This window comes from Piliocolobus tephrosceles, chromosome 1, assembly GCF_002776525.5.
Source record: "Piliocolobus tephrosceles isolate RC106 chromosome 1, ASM277652v3, whole genome shotgun sequence".
In the NCBI taxonomy this organism is placed as follows: Eukaryota; Metazoa; Chordata; class Mammalia; order Primates; family Cercopithecidae; genus Piliocolobus; species Piliocolobus tephrosceles.
The window spans coordinates 98,271,583-98,290,653 of NC_045434.1; the positions used below are offsets into that span (position 1 = coordinate 98,271,583).

Here is a 19,071-nt window from a genome sequence, read left to right on the forward strand (position 1 = left end):
AAATTTTTGCTCTGCAAAAGACCCCTTAAAGAAGATGAAAAGACAGGCTACAGACTAAGAGAAAATACTTGTAAACCACATATCTGACGAATGACTCTTATACCTAGAACATACAAAGAATTGTCAAAACTCAACAGTAAAAAAATAAAGAAAGAAAGAATCTGATTATAAAATGGACAAAAGACATAAATAGACATTTCACCAAGGAGGATGTGGATATATAGGTGGCAAATAAGCACATGAAAAAATGTTCAACATTATTAGGCTTTAGGGAAATGCAAGTTAAAACCACAATGAGGTATCACTGCAACACTTATTACAAGAGCTAAAATATAAAATAGGAATATACCAAATGCTGATGAAGATGGGGAGCAAATGGATCTCTCATAGATTGCTGGTGGCAAAGATTTTACTTTATTCACTCTGAAAATAATTTAGCAATTACTCAGTCTCACACATCTGTGGCGTGACCCCTCCCAGTTCTTTGAATATCAGCTGGGGAAGAGGTCTGAGTAATACTTGAGAGGGAAGTGGGTTCATTTCAGTGGCTGACTTCCAGAGAGCAATATGGCTGGTTCCCCAACATGCTTCATCCTCATCTATATCCTTTGGCAGCTCACAGGTGAGTCCAGCCGGATTCTCTTCCACTCTCCTGCTCTCCTGTCTACCCCATCCTGAATAGTTCCAGGTTTCTTGTTCCATTCTGGAACTCTGGCTCAACTCAGGAGGCTCTGTGTTTTCATCTAACATTTGCTTTTCGCCATCCTCTGATCTCTGAATCTCAGGTCAGGAAGAGACTAGAGGGAGGGCAAAAACTGACTCTGAGAACTGACTCCCCTATTGACTGTCCCAGGGATGAAGGAGCTGAAGGAAGTGGTGCTGGGTATCAGAGACCATTTTTCTAATCCAGGTTCTGCCATGAGTTAGATAAGGAATGTTAAAGTTTTCCTGGGCCTCAGAAACTTTATCTTCTAGCCTTCTGTCCTTTTGAGGGCAACTTTAAGAACAAAATGGTACTGTACAGGTATGTATTTATTTACTTATAAATGTATTTATAAAACCGGTTATGCATAACAGTAATATAAATGGAAAGAATCAATTGTGTTTTCTTTCCTTACTCAAGCAATCTAATCAGTCTCTGCTTAAAGAACCATCTCATACCATAGGCACTTTATGTTTAAGCCCACGGAGGACAGAGGTCGGTTCTGCACCTGTCATTAGTATTCTAGTCTTTGAAGATTTTTCTATCCTAAGGGCTCTCAAAAAGGATCAGGAGCCCCATAAATGAGAAATATATCTTCTGTCATCAATCTCATGTAGTACTACCATGAGGTCACCCTATGAGGACTTCACATAACTGCTTCATTATGGGTATCTGAGCCTGCTTGAAGTGATCTGCCCAAGACCACGCAGGTGGCTGGTGCCCCCAGAACTTTCCCCTGCATCATCTGGCCTCGCTAAGTGGTCAGCATCAGCAGACTCTTACCAGCTTTGAATTCATCAGAAGTTTGTATTTTTGAGAAGTACCTGGGTCTAACCAGGTGGTTCTGGAATAGGCTCTCACTTTAAAAAAAACACTCCCTGAACGGAAATGATGAGCAAAAATGGAGCTTGAGGGAGATAAGGTGGAGGGGTTGGGGAAACTGGCAGAGATTTTGAAAGCCCCAGGTGTCCATCTGAAACCTGTCAGTGAAAGAGCCAAGTATGGAAAACCTGCCATGCAGGTCCCCCTCTGCCCTGCTCCAGAGGCTGTGGGCAGCCTGTGTAGTGCACCTCCTGAGGCTGAAAGGAGACAGAGATTGTCCTGGAACTTCCAGTCTGCAGGACAGTGGCACAAGTCCTGGCCCTGGACAAGCGCATCCTGGGTTTGACTCAGTAGATGTATTATTGTGGGCAAATTACTCTTCCCCTCTGAGCCTTGTTCTTCTCAGGTGTGTAACAGAGAATGAAATCTAAGTTGCAGAATTATTGTGACATTTTAAATGACATATCAAATGCAAAATAATTATTAAAATAATCACCATTTATTAAGTTACTACATCCAAGGTGTTTTTCATAGCACCTCCTCATAAGTCTGTAAGACAGATATCATTATCCCTGTTGTATAGATGAGGAAACTTAGGCTTAGCAGAGAGATCATGTTTCTTGGGCAAGATAACACAGCGTTTAAAAGGTAGCCAGAGATTGAGTTTTCAAAGCTAGTGCTCTTTTAATCACAACAAGCCATTGGTCACTGGACCTGGCACCAAAGAGATGCTCACTACATGTGCATTTGAGCTGAGTCTTCCTCAGGGAGTACGAGTTGGGGTTTCTTCCCTCGCCAGGTACATAAATCTGAGATAGAAACTGGAAAGGCCCAAGAAGAACAGGTAGCTCTGTTTCTGGGATGTGGGTGTACCAACAGGGGGCCACCCTGGCTAAACTCAGAGGGTCCAAGGAGCAGCTCTCATGGCCTCAGTATTCTCATCTGAAAAATGGGCACAGTAATCTGCCAATGATTCGATGATACAGTAGTGTTGAGGAGACAATCAATAAAAAGAAAACAAAAAGTGAGTGAGGGGAATTAGGAGAGTGTTGAAAAGAATCAGAATAAACAAGGAAGAGGGGGCAGGTGATGAGTGAGGAGCAAAGTGGTGAGCAACGTAAATGTGAATGTGGTAGGCTAGGGCTAGAGTGATGGGAAAAGTGTGCGGTGAAGTGGGAAGTTTTCAAGCCTCTGTCTGTGGCTGCCTTGCGCAGCATTGAATTACACTGCTTTTTCATTCGTTAAGGAGGACTTGAGTAAAGTGCAATAGATTTCAAACTACTTTGGGGTTTTTTGCTTTTGTTTTTTTAATCCATGGTTTCCTTTTATGAAATGAAATGTTACACAGAAAAAAAAAAAAAAAATAAGTGACTCCAATGTACAGAGTTGAAGTCTCTCTAACGGAGGCAAGTCCCATAGCCTCCTATCCTATGCTCACCCCTTAAACCTCCTCCTGAGGCACTGCCACAGCCTCCAAAGGTGGCAGGGGGCACAGTCTGTAAAATCCTGCCTTAGGAGCCTTGGCTGTTAATCCTGGCCTTCCACTGGTTTGGGAAACATCACCATAATCTTCTGAATATCAGCCTTCTCATCTGTGAAATGAGATCAGACTAAGTAATCCCTGATACTCCTCCCAGCTCTGAGATGCTCTGGTCCATGGTTTTCATGAGGAGAGTGCCACAACACACTGGTGCATTTGGACAGAGGCACCAAGTATTCAGAGAAGTGCTTGGGGACGGGGCTGGCAAGCAGGAGGCAGGCTTTTCCACTCTCCCCTCCCCCAAAGTCTTCCTGCTATATCACCATCTCTTGGTACTGGCTGCACTGATAATGTATCTTCCTCATAATCGGGCTCCTTCCCTCCACTCAACTCGTGAGACTCTAGGGGACAGGACAGGAGAGGAGATGACAACCAAGAGGAAAGGGAGGTGGCAACGGGCAGGACCTGTTATCCCTTTCTGTTACAGAGGACATCTTACAGCTGACTCCGCCTGATGCAAAGACATCTGAGTCTTGGCTGGGGCAAAAGACAAAGGGTCTCCTGCTCCAGCTCCCTCCACCTCCAAAGGCAGGCGGGGGATGTAGTGGGGAATGCTCATGGCCATCTTAACTTTCTGGCTCACTTTGCTGAGAACCCATCCAAAGGCGTTTTGGGATATCTCTGTTTCTCATTTTTACCTATCTGTGCAGAAATAAAACCAAAAGATGAGAAGTCTTCTCAAGTCCTGACTCTTACGCTCCCATTTCCCAACCTTGTCACCTGCCTCCCACCTTGTTGTTAGGCTACTCTGTACTTCTCAAAATGCTTTCAAATCCGTATTCACACTTCATCTTCTCCAAATGCCTGGAAACTAAATGTTGTTGTTTATTTCCCGTATGAGGGTTCAAAAACCAAAACTTGAAATGATACATGTTGAAGCAGTAGTGAAAACCACACAGATCTCTGAGGCAGAGGAACTAACTCCTCTTCCCTCTTCCAGTGTTTCTTCAGTGGGGCTTTAGGAAAGTCACTCCACTTCTCAAAACTCCAGTATCCTAATTTATAAAGCAGGGCTTAAGCTGTATCTCACGGGGCTGTTCTAAGGATCAGGAGAGAGGATGCCCACTGATCTAGCTTACAAACCACAGCGTGACACCAGGCATTTGCTGCTGAAATTATGATTACTGAGGCACAGGAATGGACCCAAGGTCCTGACTCCCAGTTAGGCCAGAGCCCTTTCTCCCTCTGCCACATGCTAGAGGAGGAGAAGCCACCTCTACCCCCTCTCTGGGCAGGACTTGGTGACCCCATCATTGGGTGATCTGGCCTCTAATCCTGTGGACCAATCATTGGCTAATCCACAGCAAAATGATATATCCAACAACCACCCAGGGAGGATATTTCTTTCTGGAGAATTTAAAGTGTTAATGAAGTGAAATTGGTGGTAAATTTTCAGGGGATGTGTGTGAGGAGGAGTTGGAGGCTTCCTCAGGGAAGAGCTTTAAACTAGAATTTACGGGGTTTGAATAAGATTTAGATGAACAGAAAGGAGGATAAAGCACAAACAAGAGTGTGAGGTAGAAAGTGAGCTGAGGATCAGGGGAGGGAGGAGGCCGGGATGCTTGTGTGGTGGCCACATGTGAGTGGTAGTCCCAGTTGCATATCTTTCCACAGCAATACATTGTCATCCTGGTCTTATACAATCAACCCATGTCATGTGACACTCCTGAACTAATTACCGTACAGGAGAAGGGCTACCACCTGAACTGAGTAACCCAAACCATTTGGCTTCTACGGAATGAGGAAGGGGTAAAACTGATGTAAAAGAGGCAGGTTACAACCTTATGACTGTCTTGCTCCCCAGTTATACCCTCGGCTCCTAAACAATGGGAACTAAATAAATTCTTGTTAAAAGAAGGAATGACTGAATCTGACAAGTGTGACCTGCTTAGATATGGCAAAACTCCATGGGGTCACACACTGCAGGTGCAAAACCATCACAGAAAGAAGAGCTTCAATTCAGCCTTGGACATCTGAAAAAAGAAGTGTCTTGTTTCTGGATCCCTTTTCATAGTCAACTGATAAGTAGAAGCAAAACTGGTTAGGACTCTCCAACCCTGCCCCTGTCCTCTGAACCCACATTCCGAGAATGGCATGGAGCTACTGTTTTCTTTCATTTCTCCTTGTCTCACCCTGAAGATACATTTAAGATAGAACAATACACTCCATCTATAGGCTCATGTTGGTAATTTGCCCTGCGTCACTCTCTAATTTTATTCTAACAAGAAACAATTAATTTGGCGACATTTTCTTATATCCCACACAAGTCACGTCCCTTGGCATTTACCGTGAGAATACAGCACTATGTGTGTGGAAGGGTGAAAAGAGTAATTGCACACATGCTAGCAACTAAAGCCACGTCCTTGTAGTTTTGGCACTTCTTCACCTTAAATATTGCTCCAGAATGAAATGTGAAAATGAAATTACTTGAAGGTTGCCCTAAGTGTAGAAATTGCATCCATTTGGGGCCAAGTGATGCCCAATCTTTATTTGACTTCAAAATATTCACCCCTTTCATCTCTGCTGTTGAAGTAGAAGAACAAATACATTCACTGATCAAAATTTCAGAATAAAATTGATTTTGTCTGTAACATTTCCTGGCACTATTTGACTTGACACTCCTAAAGATGAACAGAGAGAGCAGTCGAAAAACCATCTCAGCCTTAATATTGAAGAAGCAGAGAGAATAGTTTTTTTAAAAAATCAGGTTACTTAATGGGATGATTTGATAAAAGCTTGAGTAATCCAAAGTATATAGGTACCGACTGATACATTATAAGGGGGAAAACGTTTGAAAATAGAAATCAGCTCCTAAAAGATACTGATTCCTCTTCTTACCCATGAAGAGGAATCAGTACTTTTGGAGATAAATTTAGCAAAACATTGGCAGAGACTTCAGATCTGTAAGCAATGGAGTGGGTCACCCTTTGGTAGCATCAGATTTCCTCCCCCTGGGGCACTGGTAGAGCAGTTTATGCTTGAGGGAAGGTCTCCAAAGGACAAGAAGGGAAATTATGGTTCAATGGCCCCCAAGGGCTTTGAATTTGACACTAGAGCCCCTTAGGGGGATGGAGAAGGTGAGTGAGGGAGAAGGCTAGAGCTGGTACAAACGCCAGGTGGCCTTCAAATTGAGCCACAGTGAAAAGAGTACAGGTCCCAGAGCTGGAGAGACATTGGGTTAAATTCTCAAATCATCACCTGCTAGCTTTGTGCCCTTGGGTAAGTTACTTAGCTGTTGTTGTTTGTTGTTGTTGTTTGAATCTCAGTTTTCTCATGAAGTCAGGAGTTAGCAATTTTTTTCTGAAAAGGGCCAGAGAATAAATATTTTAGGCTTTGCAGACAATAAATCATGGTCACAATTATTTAACTCAGTCTTTGTAGTGAAAAAGGATCCATAGACAATATGTAAATGAAAGAGTATGGCTGTGTTCCAGTACAACTGTATTTACAAAAACAGGCAGTGGACCAGATTTAGCCTGTGGGTTATAGGTTGCTGATCCTTGTGTAAAAAGGTCAAAATGCCTAATTTGCATGATTGTTTTGAGTGTTAGGCATGCTCCTTACAATAAACGTTTGGCACAGAATAAACATTTAATACATGACAACTCTTATTATTTGGAAACCCTTGCCAAGATATTTGATTTTAACAGGGACAAAGAAATGTCTCTAATGAAACAATTTTTGATATCTGGATATGTCCGTATAGGAATTTGTCTTTTTACTAGAAAAGACATGAGTTGCTTCAGTACTGGAGTAGAAGAAAACATTGTGTCTAAGAGAGCTGGCTGTGAAATGAAACAGAGCCTGGATGCTTGGTCAGTCTCACAGGGCCAATTAGACACAGGAGACACTGTATGTAAGGCTCACAATAGTTTTAATTTTAATTTCTTTTAAAATCTGAAGAGAAATGAATACAGCAATAACAATAACAATGAATATATAATGAATCCAGCCTGGATCACGTTCATTTTATACCAACACAGTCATGAGATATGATTTTTAATATTTCTTATGGAAGAAGGACCAACAAGGTCAAAAGTACATAGAAACCACAAAAGTCACTATGTAGTCTTGCAATAGCATCATTAGAACTGTCAGGATCCTATAGCTTGGCTGTTTTGTTGGCTTTGCTTCTTTCATTTGTGCTTTTCATGGCTGAATTAATAAAAATTCCGTTTGAAAATTTCAACCTGACACTTTATGTTAAGAGGCAGAAGGGGAAATAATTTTGGGTTTTGCACTTTTTTTTTTTTTTTTTTTTTTTTTTTTTTTTAGACGGAGTCTCGCTCTGTCGCCCAGGCTGGAGTGCTGTGGGGGATCTCAGCTCACTGCAAGCTCCGCCTCCCGGGTTTACGCCATTCTCCTGCCTCAGCCTCCCGAGTAGCTGGGACTACAGGCGCCGCCACTGCGCCCGGCTATTTTTTGTATTTTTTAGTAGAGACGGGGTTTCACCGTGTTAGCCAGGATGGTCTCGATCTCCGGACCTCGTGATCCGCCCGTCTCGGCCTCCCAAAGTGCTGGGATTACAGGCTTGAGCCATTGCGCCCGGCCGGGTTTTGCACCTTTAAGGAGAACACCTTTGTTGACAGCTGATGTGAGACCTAAGTTCTTGTCTACTTAGTTTAAAAGAATTTATATGAGAGACACACAGCAAAGGAAATGCAGCATAGAGTAATTGATGGCAAAAGAAAAAGAATATTTCGACAGTTAAGTGCAGAAAAGACAGTACATCCTGAGAGAGGGAAAATTCAGGGCAGCCTGCTTGTAAGGATGAGACAGCAAAGACTGGCACTGGGGAGACTCCCTTTATGGGAGTCTTACATGATTCTTCATAAAAGGGTGGAAAGAGTGTTACTAGTAACCATGTTCTTGACGGTCCTCTGGGTGGACATGCACGGTAGCTATACATGCTTCTTCATAAACCTCATATCTCATTAGCATCTTAAATCTCCACCCATGGGTGTGTTTTTTACTATTATAATGAGCAACGGGTCAGTTTGAGGACAAGTAAAAGCAAAATCCACATGCTCTGTGCAGAGGAAAGTCCTCACCGAAGATAGTTTTGCTTAAATGAGCTCAATTACAATGTGAATGCTGAGGCTTATTGTATTGACTGTAGGGTCACCAGAGTTACTGCCTTGCACACTGTTACTTCCTTGACTACCTACCCTACCTCACCTTTAAGGATTTAGTCTTAGTTTTCGTATTTATATCAGCCTTGAATAAGTTCTTTTCATTTCTGCTATGTAGTTTTCTCACCTATAAAATATGCCCTTCAAGGTCTCGAACCTGTGGGTTTTGGTGTGTACTCTGCCTCTTACTATGTGGCTTGAGTAAGTCATTTACCCACACTGTGCCTCACATTCCTGATCTGTAACATAGAGATATAAAGAATGTTTCCTCGAAAAGTTGTTTTAAGAGTTAAACAAGGCTGGGTGTGGTGGCTCATGCCTGCAATCCAGCACTTTGGGAGGCCGAGGCGGGCAAATCACTTGAGGTCAGGAGTTCATGACCAGCCTGGCCAACATGGTGAAACCTCGTCTCTACTAAAAATACAAAAATTAGCCAGGTCTGATGGTGCACACCTGGAGTCCCAGCTACTCAGGAGGCTGAGGCAAGATCATCACTTGAACCCAGGAGGCGGAGGTTGTAGTGAGCTGAGATCGTGCCACTATACTCCAGCCTGGGCAACAGAGTGAGACTCTGTCTCAAAAAAAAAAAAAAAAAAAGTGTTAATCAAGATTATAATTTGTGCTTTTAAACTGCTAGTCCCAAACTAAATTCTCGCACTGCTCTGTGCTATTCCCAGAGGCTGTCTCTCAAATTTAATAGGTAAGAAAAAGATGACTTACTCCCCACACCTGTTTACTAGCAGTGCTCAGCTGGCCACTTCTGGAAGTTTCTTCAGCAGACATTCTTAACTGTTTTTCACCTACAACCACATAACCAGTGATGACTTTTTATAAGTCATACTTTCTGGGAGTGAACTAAGATTGTTGTGATACATAAATTTCTAATATCAATGCTTCCATATGAGCACTTACATAACAGGGTAACATGTGAGGGACCTTCATATAAGGTTCCAAAGGCTTTTCCAGGAGCTGGTTGTGTCGGACTGAGTGGGTTTCTCAGATCTCTCCAGGACCTAAAGGGGATGAGTAGTTGGTGACAAGGACAGGGAATCAGGCTTATTTTATGGTTCTCTGTGTTTATAGGGTCAACAGCCTCTGGATCCGTGAAAGAGCTGGTCGGTTCCATTGATGGGGCCGTGACTTTCCCCCTGAAGTCCAAAGTAAAGCAAGTTGACTCTATTGTCTGGACTTTCAACACAACCCCTCTTGTCACCTTACAGCCAGAAGGGGGCCCTATGATAGTGACCCAAAATCGTAATAAGGAGAGAGTAGACTTCCCAGATGGAGGCTACTCCCTGAAGCTCAGCAAACTGAAGAAGAATGACTCAGGGATCTACAATGTGGAGATATACAGTTCATCCCTCCAGGATCCCTTCACCCGGAAGTATGTGCTGCGTGTCTACGGTGAGCAGAATCAGTTCCAATGGCGGATGGCTGCCTTGGTGAGGTGGTGAGCTCCTTGACATGAGAGATGTTTAAGCAGAAGCTGGATAAACACTTGGCAAGAATGTGGGAGAGGGGACTTCTGCATGAATGAAGTAGATGTAACTGACCCCTGAGGTCCCTGCCTACTCAGAGATGCTATAAGAAGCAGCGTGGTACAGTGGATGGCTGATATGTGCAGTGGCCATAGCATAGATCAAGATCAAATGCTGGCTTCTTAATTTAGTCACATGACCTTAGCCAAGTTATTTAATTTCTTCAAGTCTTAGTTTCCATATCTGTAGTGGGGAGGAAAGCAATGCCTACCTTAGGAAGATTTTTGGGCAAAGTATAGATCACACCTCTTTCTCTACAGATTACAACCAATTGATAAATAGATGCAAGAAGGAGGGGATAAAAATATCAGCATTATTTCTGGTAAATCTAGACAGGAGAAATGCTTCTTTTTAATTCTGGACCTTGGCACTCATCCAAGGAAGTTAAAATTACTATGACTCAAACATCTACAAGAAGAATAGCTGCCTCACTCATTGAACCACAATGTCAGGGACATTAGGAGATGAGCCTCCAGACTTGCTTGTAGGAGGTAGGCACTGCACCTGATCCAGGTGTGTCTTTCATATAGACATGGTTGAAGGGAACGAAGATATGTATTCTGTGGGCTAACTAGTCAGGGGAAGAAGGAAAAGGGCAAACCACATTTGAACGGCAATCTTTAATATCTCAAACCCATGAGTAGAGAAAGGTAAACGATGAATGTCAGACTCTTACCATCTCACCAATGAACCAATTACTCATTCTCTGAGGCAGGGGAGTGAGCACAGGGTAGAGAAGGGGGACAGAAGGGCTACTCCAATACAATTTTCTCCTAGAGAGTAAAGTAAACTTTCCTAGAGAGTAAAGGGAAGCCTGAGGACAGAGACTAGGGAACCTCTAGAACAGATAATATTAGCAGACATCTAACAAGTGTCTAGCACAGTGCTTGCCATGTGGCTACGCTTAATAAATGGCGGTTATATTCCTATTGCATTATTATGTCTATTGTTGTTATTATATAGCCGTGGTAAAGCAGACCTAGATAGTTCTCTTTTCTAGATAAGAATGAGGATTCTGCTCTGAATTACTGCTTTCTCTCCAGTTGGAGCTCCCAGGGAGATTCAGGTCCAAGGTATCCAAGGTTAACTTAGAGAAGGGAGAGCTATAGGCAGAGTTTCCACCTCTGGTTGTCCTTCCTCTTTCACAGAGCACTTGTCAAAGCCTAAAGTCACCGTGGGTCTACAGAGCAATAAGAATGGCACCTGTGTGACCAATCTGACATGCTGCATGGAACATGGGGAAGAGGATGTGATTTATACCTGGAAGGCACTGGGGCGAGTAGTCAATGAGTCCCATAATGGGTCCATCCTACCCATCTCCTGGAGATGGGGAGAAAGTGATATGACCTTCATCTGCATTGCCAAGAACCCTGTCAGCAGCAACTTCTCAAGCCCCATCCTTGCCAGGAAGCTCTGTGAAGGTGACTGCCTCTCCCCACTCCACAGGAGCCTCTGCCCAGGACCTACACCTTCTTCAGCTCCTAGTCCCCATGGGAACAGGCACTGTATGGAAACTGGAAGCCACTGGGTGGTCACCAGGCTGGGAGGAAGGTGGCAGGTGCTCCAAGACCTGGGTCGTTTTCCTGAACTGACTTTTCTCCCTTCCCTGTGCCTCCAACCGTTCTCTCTTTGAAGGTGCTGCTGATGACTCAGATTCCTCCATGGTCTTCCTGTGTCTCCTGTTGGTGCCCCTCCTGCTCAGTCTCTTTGTACTGGGGCTATTTCTTTGGTTTATGAAGAGAAAGACACAAGGTAGAGCATGTACTATTTTTGTCCTCACCCACATTCATGCTTTTCTCCTTCATTGATTCAACAAGCACATATAGAGCTGTGTGCCAGACTTGGCATGAGATGCTGAAGATGCAGAGATGAAGAAGCCACAGTCTCTGCCCTCAGGAAGCACACAGTCAGCCTGTACTCCTTAGTTCTGGAGTAGAGAAAGTGCTGGAGGTCTTTCCTGAGGACACAGTTCTCTCAGTTCCCTTTCCAGGACCCGTTTCTCTCCTTCTCCCAGAGGGACATACTGATGTGGCTCTTGTGTTGATACAGGCCCCACACTGCTGACTCTGCACCCCTGACCTGGGAGGTGATGGCCTCCAACTCTGAGGTCCCACAGACCAGCATCCTCTAGTCAATCTTTCCTATCCCTATCCCTATCCCTATCAGAGCCCACAAACCACTCCCACCCTTTCCACAGGATCAACCCAAGACCTAGCTTTACTGCCCACTAGACACATGGCTCCTTTGGAAGCCTTTTCCTGTCTCTCTCCAGTTGCACCCCATCCTGTGTTCCTAAACCCTGCTGATTGGTCTTCTGAGTTCCCACTGTCCATGTGAGTAATGGGGAGGGACATAACATCAGTTGGGTATGACTTGCAGACTTTGAAATCTCCCTTCCCTCCTGGAAGCCCCTCTGAAAGTGTCTTTGACTTTCTCTACTTCCCACTTTAACCACCTTGATGGAGAGATCAGGAAGTGAAATGATGAGAGTGGCCAATTCATCCTGTTTTGTTTAGATTTTCCCAGTTTTAACACTGAAAGTCCTATATCGTGAAAACCCTTCCGTTACAAGGAAACTGGTATGGTTGGTCACCCTAAGTGGGTCATCCAGGAGAAATGGTGGGCCAGTGGAAGTGGTGAGTGGTCGGAGAGGTGTCTTTGATTCTTTCCCAACTTGTTTTTAGAGTCCATTGAAGAGAAGAAGAGAGCGGACATTTGTCGGGAAACTCCTAACATATGCCCCTATTCTGGAGAGAACACAGAGTACGACACAATTCCTTCCACTAATGTGAGTCCCTTCTAATCTTTCCTGGGAACTGATCCTCTCTCTGAGGCTCTCCTTGTGAGGTTTTTCCATGGATTTGGGCAACATGGGAATGAAGAGGGGAGTGAGGATATATAGCCTTAAAACTCAATGCACCTGTGCCTCCTCCAAGTCTTCATGGATTCTCTTCTGTGCAGAAGAAGCTGGTGGTCTCTGGAGCACCTAGTTCTGACTCGTAATGCTCATGCTGTGGTCTATGAAATCACCTGCTCCCTTCCACAGTTCATAACGGCCACACAAAAGGCCAGATTCCTTTTGCATAAGGGAGTGGGTAGAAGAGTGTGACTTTGACAGGATGTTTGAATCGTGGTATCAGAAGACTTCTCTAGAGATGCCTCTTCTTCTGAGATGACTCAAGGAGCCATCAGAAGGATCAGGGCATCTGTGGTGACTCTGGGCCCTGAATCAAGGCATTGCAGGTGTAGGTCACTGAGTGAAGTGAATGAACACAAATGCAATTCAAAGAAAAGTCTCCAAAAAGAAAATCATAATAATGAAGTTTAAAGAAACTCAAATAACAAAAGACAATTTGGAGAAATGAAATAAGTAGACAACTTCAAAAGGCTCCTCAGGGCCAATTACTGCAGCCCAGGCTGGGCTAGCTCTTTAGAGGTCATAGAGCCCTTTACCACAACGGCCTGTTTAGTGAAGAAATAAAAATACTTTGAAGCCTCAAAACCCCAGTTTTACTCAAAACTTTAGTGTCTCTCAATCAGGTTGCATCTTCCTCATTTACCTACAACATTTACTTACATTTACCCTCTACAAAGAGGAGACATTACCAAAGTCATTAGTATTGTGAGACCGCTTTCCTTTCTCACAAAAGAGGCTGCTTTATGCTCCATTTAACTGGTTTAAGTCAAAATTTATCACTTTATCACTATTTTCTTTCTTCCCCTGCTTAAGATACATCCCCAGAGGGCTGCAGGGCTGCTCAGGATGTTCAGGAACAGGCTTAGCCAACCCAGGATATTTACCACTGATTGGGAAGGAGTTTTGGTTATTGTTGTTCTTGTTTTGTTTTATTTTGTTCCATAAGTCATCCTTACTGATTTTCTCCAAGGGCCCTTTGACCGTTGGGGAAGTTTATTTGCAACATTAGCAATAATATTTCAAATTATCCTTTAATCCTTTTAGGAGACTTATAGCTAATGTGTGTGTGTGTGTGTGTGTGTGTGTGTGTGTGTATATATATATATCTTATGTATTTTTGAAATTCATGTAAACACAATACAGTTTAAAAATAATGTAATGGCTTCCTGAAAAAAGTTATCAAGAGTTATTTTCATAGCAGTCACCAACAAGAGAACTTCCTACTGCCCTTCTCTGTTCCAGAACCCTCCTTTTCCTCTCACCATCTCCTCCCATCTCTGCTTTCCTCTCTCTGGATTCTGAATGTCTCTCTGGCCTTGTCTATGTGATTCAGGATGTGGGTAATTATTTCTTTTGTTTGTTGTTTGCTTTTAATAGAGAACTATCCCAACGGAAGACGCAGCAAATACACTTTATTCCACTGTGGAAATACCAAAAAAGGTAAGAAGCTTTGAGCTGAATTTCATCTTAATGGTTCCATTTCTTTTCCTGCTTCATGTTTAGGTCAAAATTTCTTGGACCCAGGGATCTCATACTCTCTGGAATTAAAAAGTCCCCTAGTAGCTCCCCATTCCCTTTGCTTAGGGTTCTATGAGAACATGGGGGATGGAAGAGAATTGTGTTTTAGGCGTCAAATTGGGTAATCTGGAACAAATAGAGTAGGAAAGAGGTTCTAGATAGGAATAACAGAGAAAATCAAAAGGCTTCTGACTGAAGTTACAGACAAGGAAAAAGACCATGGCTTAGGTTGTGCAAGGAATGAAGAGAGGAATAACTGGGGAGGAGACTCCAGCTTGCTCCTGAGACACCAGGAAACTGTAGGAGGGAGAGATTTCTGCTTTTCTCCCATAGTCCAACTATGTTACATCTGGTTTGCATCCTCCCCTCAGTTAAACTACTAATGCAGTAGCTTTAACGCTTATTCCTTCACAGGGTACGGTTGGCAGCAGTAGTGGTACCTTTCTGTCTCCTTTTTCTTCCTCTCCCAAATAGATCTAAAAAGATAAGAATCATTAAAGCAGTTTGCTTAGTTATAGAAAAGGTTGGTTTAGTGAATTATTACAAGGAAAGTTCAGTTCATTAAGCATTCAGCAAGATAAATATAGGTTAACTTAAAAAATAGTTTCTCTAAGCTAGGGGTGGTTAAGATTAAACAGTGGGAGCCAGCATGGCAGCCAATTTGGGTTGGGTAACCTTGGAAATAAAGTTTCCTGGATGTCAGGGCCTCCATGGAAGATCCAGAGGCCTGCTCAACTCCCTCACTCTGCTTTCTTTTTGTCTGTCTTCAGATGGAAAATCCCCACTCACTGCTCACCATGCCAGACACACCAAGGCTATTTGCCTATGAGAATGTTATCTAGATAGCAGTGCACTCCCCTAAGTCTCCGCTCAAAAAAAAACAATTCTCGGCCCAAAGAAGACAATCAAAAGAATTCACTGATTAGACTAGAAACATCAAGGAAGATTGAAGAACATTGACTTTTTTCCAGGATAAACTATCATTGATGTTCCTTTAGATTTAAGAGTTCATAATTCCATCCACTGCTGAGAAATCTCCTCAAACCCAGAAGGTTTAACTACCCCATCCCAAAAATGGGATTGTGAATGTCAGCACCCCACAAGAAAAGTGCTTAGAAGTGTTCCTATAAAAATGTAAACGCGGCCGGGCGCGGTGGCTCACGCCTGTAATCCCAGCACTTTGGGAGGCCGAGGCGGGCGGATCATGAAGTTAGGAGATCAAGACCATCCTGGCTAACACGGTGAAACCCCGTTTCTACTAAAAAAATACAAAAAGTTAGTCGGGCGTGATGGCGGGCTCCGGTAGTCCCAGTTGCTCAGGAGGCTGAGGCAGGAGAATGTCCTGAACCCGGGTGACGGAGCTTGCAGTGAGCGGAGATCGCCCCACTGCACTCCAGCCTGGGCGACAGAGTGAGACTCCGTCTCACAAAAAAAAAAAAAAAAAAAAGTAAATGCAAGGTCACACATATTAATGACAACCTGTTGTATTAATGACGGCTCCAGGTCAGGGTCTGGAGTTTCATTCCATCCCAGGGCTTGGACGTCAGGATTATACCAAGAGTCCTGTTACCAGGAGGGCAAGAAGACCCCAGAAAAGTCCAGCAGAAGCAGATGCACCTTACAAAAATGGGTGTATTAATTGGCTGCATAAACTATGTGCCCGGCACTATGCTGAGCTTACACTAATTGGTCAGACATGCTCTCTGCTCTCATGAAATTGGCCCCAAATGAATGAACTACTTTCATGAGCAGTTGTAGTAGGCCTGACCACAAATTCCCAGAGGGCCAGGTGCGGATCCACAGGACTTGAAGGTCAAAGTTCACAAAGATGAAGAATTAGGGTAGCTGACCATGTTTGGCAGATACTATGATGGAGATGCAGAAGTGTGCATGGCCCAAGGACAAGGACCTCCAGCCAGGCTTCATTTATGCACTTGCGCTGCAAAAGAAAAGCCTAGGTCTTAAGGCTGTGCCAGAACTCACCCCTATAAAGAGATCAAGTCTGAAGTCACATTGTAAAGCCAGTACAGGAGACTTGGAGTCAGGTAGTAGAGACTGGTGGGGCACATGGGGCGGCTGGTACTTGTAAACCTTTAAAGATGGTTAATTCATTCAATAAATATTTATTAAGAATCTATGCGGCCAGGTGCGGTGGCTCACACTTGTAATCCCGGCACTTTGGGAGGCCAAGCTGGATGGATCATCTGAGGTCAGCAGTTCAAGACCAGCCTGACCAACATGCCAAAACCCCATCTCCACTAAAAATACAAAAATTTTCTGAGCGTGGTGGCAAGCACCTGTAATCCCAGCTACTCGGGAGGCCAAGGCAGGAGAATCACTTGAACCCGGGAGGTGGAGGTTGCAGTGAGCTGAGATCACATCACTGTACTCCAGCCTAGGCAACAAGAGCAAAACTCCATCTCAAAAAAAAAAAAAAAAAAAAAAAAAAGAACCTATGCTAGGTCAGTCTCAGTCTGGCACGTAAGATGAACATCCCTGCCAACACAGAGTTCTCCATCTCTTATACTTAAGCAAAAAACATGGGGAAGGGGAAAGGGGGATGGCTGCTTTTGATATGTTCCCTGACACATATCTTGAATGGAGACCTCTGCACCAAGTGTTGAAAGTGTTGAAAAACTGAAAAACAAATGCTTGTTGGGCAAAAATGGGATTGAGAAATTGAGAATTATCTTCTCTCAAAAAGGCATTTTGAAGGAATTGAGCCAGATCTTTTTCCCTTACTGCAAAACCGTATTGTAGTAAAAAAGTCTTCTTTACTATCTTAATAAAACAGATATTGTGAGATTCACATACAAAAAGATGCATTATTTTGCTATTTGCAATAGTGAAATTCTGGAAATTGGCTAAGAACCTGACCACCACAGGTGAAAGTCTGTTCACACATAGACATTAAGAATTATGGGTTAGGCCAGGCACAGTGGCTCACTCCTGTAATGCCAGCACTTTGGGAGGCCGAGGCAGGTGGATTACTTGAGGTCAGGAGTTCAAGAACAGCCTGGCCAACATGATGAAACCCCATCTCTACTAAAAACACAAAAAATATTAGTTGGGTATGGTGGTGAGCCCCTGTAATCCCAGCTTCTTGGGAGGTGGAGGCAGGAGAATTGCTTGAACCCGGGATGGGGAGGCTGCATTGAGCCAAGATCACACCACTGCACTCCAGCCTAAGTGACACAGCAAGACTCTATCTCAAAAAAAGAATTATGGGTTATACTCAGCATCATGAAATATACCCATGTAACCTACACATGTAGCTTCTGAATCAAAAATAAAATTAAAAATAACAAATTTTTAGCACTTGCCTGTAGTCCCAGCTACTCGGGAGGCTGAAGCAAGAGGATCTCTTGAACCCAGGAGGTGGAGGTTGCAGTGAGCCGAGATCACACCACTGTACTCCAGCCTGGGTGACAGAGTGAGATTCTGTCAAAAAAAAAAAATTGTTTAAACAAGAACTATGGGTTGGCTGGGAGAGGTGGCTCACGTCTGTAATCCCAGGACTTTGAGAGGCTGAAGCAGGAGGATCATTTGAGCTCAGGAGTTCAAGGCCAGCCTAGGCAACTTGACAAAGCCCCACCTCTACAAAAAATACAAAAATTAGCCAGGCATGGTGGTGCATGCCTGTAGTCCCAGCTACTAAAGAAGGAGCTGAGGTGGGAGGGTCACTTGAGCCTGGTAGGCTGAGACTGCAGTGAGCTATAATCGTGCTACTGCACTCCAGCCTGGGCAACAGAGTGAGACTCTGTCTCACAAAACAACAGCAACAACAACTCTGGGTTTTCAAGTTAGAAAATGTTATGACATCACAAATATAAAAAGTAGAATGCAAAATTTAATGTGCTATATGATTACAGCTGTGTTTTTAAAAAAATCTCTACACAGAAAAATTTGGAAGAAAAAACATCAAAATAGTAACACCAGTTGTTTACAGAGGGCGAAAGCTTAGGTGGCTTGGTTTTTTCCTATTTTTATTCGTTTTCTGAATATTCCTTAATGAGAAAGTATGTATTACATAATAGAGTAGAGGAAGTTTTAAATAGATGTTCAGTGAGAAAAAAGAGGTGCTACCCACTACATGGGGTTGAGGGAAAAGTCTGAGACCCACATGGTGAGGGTGTGGGGGACGATGGAAAGACCTCCTCTAGTGAGAATGGGTGGGGAGCAAGGAGGAAGCCCTACACATGACAGAGGAAAAGATGACTTTCCTTCAGAGAAGGCTGCTGGAGGCTGAGGAGAGATTCACAGTGTGTGAAGACAGAGGTGTGGAGAGGGGGATGCTGAGCCTGAGGATGCATCTGTTTTGCCTTCCCCTCTCTCCTCAGAGCCCATTCAGATGATAAATAATTAGGGTTAATCATACTTTGGGGTTTTTTAAACCAGTGAATGAAACAGGACCTAGGGAGACCAATAGATCTGGAGTCTGGACACTCAATAAATTCTGCTCCAAAGCTGGCTGCAGAAAGAAGCTTCCCCTCATGAGCTCAACCAGCAGGCAAAGGAAACCACCAGCTCTTTATGGTGAGAAGTCACAACACCTCACAACCCCATTACGTGAAGCCTCCAGAACTGTGTGGTTTGCAACTTGTGAGGTGTAAGTAACAAATTCATAAATATTGAAACCTTGGTGGAAATTAAAGAAGGTATCTGTACCATTTCAGTAAGGCTTTCACTCATTCATTTGATCATGAATGCATTCATTCATTTATTCATTCAGCAGTACTTACTGAGCACCACTAAGTGCTGGGCATTATGCTGAACTCAGGGAATACAGCAGTGGGCCATGACAGAGGTCTCTGCCCTCAGGGTGCTTACATTCTAATGGCAGAGGCCATTAGAATGACATCACAAATATAAAAAGTAGAATGCAAAATTTAATGTGCTAT

General features: G+C 43.6%; 1 protein-coding gene across 2 annotated transcripts; it reads left to right on the forward strand.

The window, feature by feature from the left end:
- The first annotated feature begins 341 nt into the window (after positions 1-341).
- SLAMF7 (SLAM family member 7) lies at positions 342-15,072 on the forward strand. 2 transcript variants are annotated; one of them, XM_023214264.1, is made up of 7 exons: positions 342-622; positions 9,281-9,601; positions 10,884-11,240; positions 11,371-11,487; positions 12,420-12,523; positions 14,030-14,092; positions 14,941-15,072. In XM_023214264.1, exons 1-7 carry the CDS (start codon positions 568-570, stop codon positions 15,010-15,012), a joined length of 1,089 nt encoding a protein of 362 aa, XP_023070032.1. In that variant the 5' UTR covers positions 342-567; the 3' UTR covers positions 15,013-15,072. The 2 variants fall into 2 exon arrangements, with proteins under 2 accessions (XP_023070032.1, XP_023070033.1); XM_023214265.1 differs by having other exon boundaries at positions 10,884-11,156.
- Positions 15,073-19,071: the final 3,999 nt, after the last annotated feature.

Coding starts and splice junctions, on each gene's coding strand:
- SLAMF7 (XM_023214264.1), top strand. CDS start 568: ATGGCTGGTTCCCCAACATGCTTCATCCTCATCTATATCCTTTGGCAG. Junction 11,241..11,370: donor TCCCCATGGGAACAGGCACT/GTATGGAAACTG, acceptor CTCTCTTTGAAG/GTGCTGCTGATGACTCAGAT. Junction 12,524..14,029: donor ACACAATTCCTTCCACTAAT/GTGAGTCCCTTC, acceptor TGCTTTTAATAG/AGAACTATCCCAACGGAAGA.